Source organism: Protobothrops mucrosquamatus, unplaced genomic scaffold, assembly GCF_001527695.2.
Source record: "Protobothrops mucrosquamatus isolate PMUCROS unplaced genomic scaffold, P.Mucros_1.0 scaffold10, whole genome shotgun sequence".
In the NCBI taxonomy this organism is placed as follows: Eukaryota; Metazoa; Chordata; class Lepidosauria; order Squamata; family Viperidae; genus Protobothrops; species Protobothrops mucrosquamatus.
The window spans coordinates 2,639,321-2,640,924 of record NW_015386397.1 but is presented as its reverse complement, the minus strand read 5'-3'; the positions used below and the strand labels follow the sequence as shown (position 1 = coordinate 2,640,924).

Below are 1,604 nucleotides of genomic sequence, written 5' to 3'. Positions count from 1 at the left end.
CCCCCCCCCCCCAAGAGCTGCAAGAGTGGCGGTGTGTTCTTTGCTGTCCAGGCACCAAGCATTACCTGTAAAGGCAGTTTTCCAAAAGGGCCCAGGAGGGTTGGGCTCCTTGGGGCAACACACTTGGTTGTTCCAGCCCCCGGCCAAGGCCCAGGAGTCGTGGTAAGGATCGACGGGCAGGAGAGTTTCGTGCCTGGGGTCGCCCGGAGGTCCTCCGAGAGTCTGAACCACAGAAACGTCCAGGTAGCTGGTCATGGACTGATAAGGTCCAGCGTAGCCCGGGTAGAAAGCGAACTCAGCCGGGCGGGTCGTATAATCCTCTGGGGCGGCGGGCGCGCTGGCGGCAGCCCCGCAAACCTCCAAGTACTTCTCGGCTGTGTAGGCGGCCTGGGGCGGGGCCGGGCACGGCTTAAGGGCACTGCGGGCCACTCGGTACGAATAGCAGCCGCCGCCTAAACAGCCGTAAGGGAAGGGCGAAGTACTGCTGGCTGAGGGCGTCTGTGAGACAGCCGGACAAGGGATGCACTGTTTGGAGTGCAAAGAAGACTCCCCGGAGCCGAGGGGAGGCAGGGGCGCATCCAGGGACACGTAACCGGAGGGGCCGTGCGCTGGGGGGCTGGATGCCCTGCAGAGACCGCCGGCCGGGAAGGGGGGCAAGCTCAGCAGACCATCCAGGTTTTTGCCGGGCGCCTCGTCCAGGCTCCTCCGGGCTCCTCCGAAGGCTGCCTCGGGCTCCATCCAGAGTAAAGGGTGGCCGAAGGGCACATGGGCGGCTGCTGCTCGCCTCGCTCTGGCCGGGGAATGGAAGCGAGCGGGGCGCGAGGACTGGGAGGCGGGTAAGGCCGGAAGGACCGCTTTAAAAGGCTGGCTGCAACCGAAGGAGGGTCGCCCGGGCGCCCGACCGCAGCGCTGCTGCCCTCTCCCGCTCCCACCCGAAGCGAAGGACGTGGCTTCTCAGAGCGGGACGCTCATTGGCTGAGGCGCTTTGGCAGAAGACGTGCGGGGGGGAGGGGGCAACAATTGCGAAAATGCTGTAGTGGCAAGGGGGGAGTAGAGCGGGAGGGGCAGCGCCCTCACGTGACCGGCCTCGGGCAAGGGGTGGCCTGTGGTGGTGGCGGCGCCTTTCCTTGTGGGGATGGGGAGCGTACCCAAGTTCCCTCTTTTCCAGAGAATGGCTACCATTCAAGGGTCAGAGGGAGAAACGATGCCCGTCCAGCAGAGAAAGACTTGGGCACCCTATTTGGTACACTTTCTCTCTCTTCGGATCTGTAAGAATGGTCTTCAGTCTTTCCATTACAGCGTTCTGCTTTTCGTCTTAATTGTTAATTCTTTGGCCAAATAGCTGAACAGTTCCCTGGTACTTTTGGATACTTGCTCCCCTGGGAATGTGTCCCTCCAGGCGATAACTTTTCAAGAGACAGAAAGATAGACAGAAAGACAGGCCGATCGATCAATAGTTGATAGATAGGTCGTTTTCCTTTTTTGCTTTTAATCGGGGAGGATCCAGGGGCGCCCCGAGGAGTCAGACTTTCGCTTTTGCCGCCAAGGAAGGAGATAGGCGCCCGAGTCCCACCTCAAGAGATGCCTTTCAGACACCAACCGTT

The 1,604-nt window shown here is 61.1% G+C and overlaps 1 protein-coding gene across 1 annotated transcript in view; it reads right to left on the bottom strand.

Moving 5' to 3' along the window:
• The window catches only part of HOXB13 (homeobox B13), a 6,679-nt gene extending 5,941 nt beyond the window's left edge, over nt 1-738 (bottom strand). The window contains exon 1 of the mRNA XM_015810392.1: nt 66-738. Within this exon, the coding sequence (XP_015665878.1) occupies nt 66-738 (673 nt within the window). The remainder of the gene's footprint in view (nt 1-65) is intronic.
• Between the last annotated feature and the right edge of the window lie 866 nt (nt 739-1,604).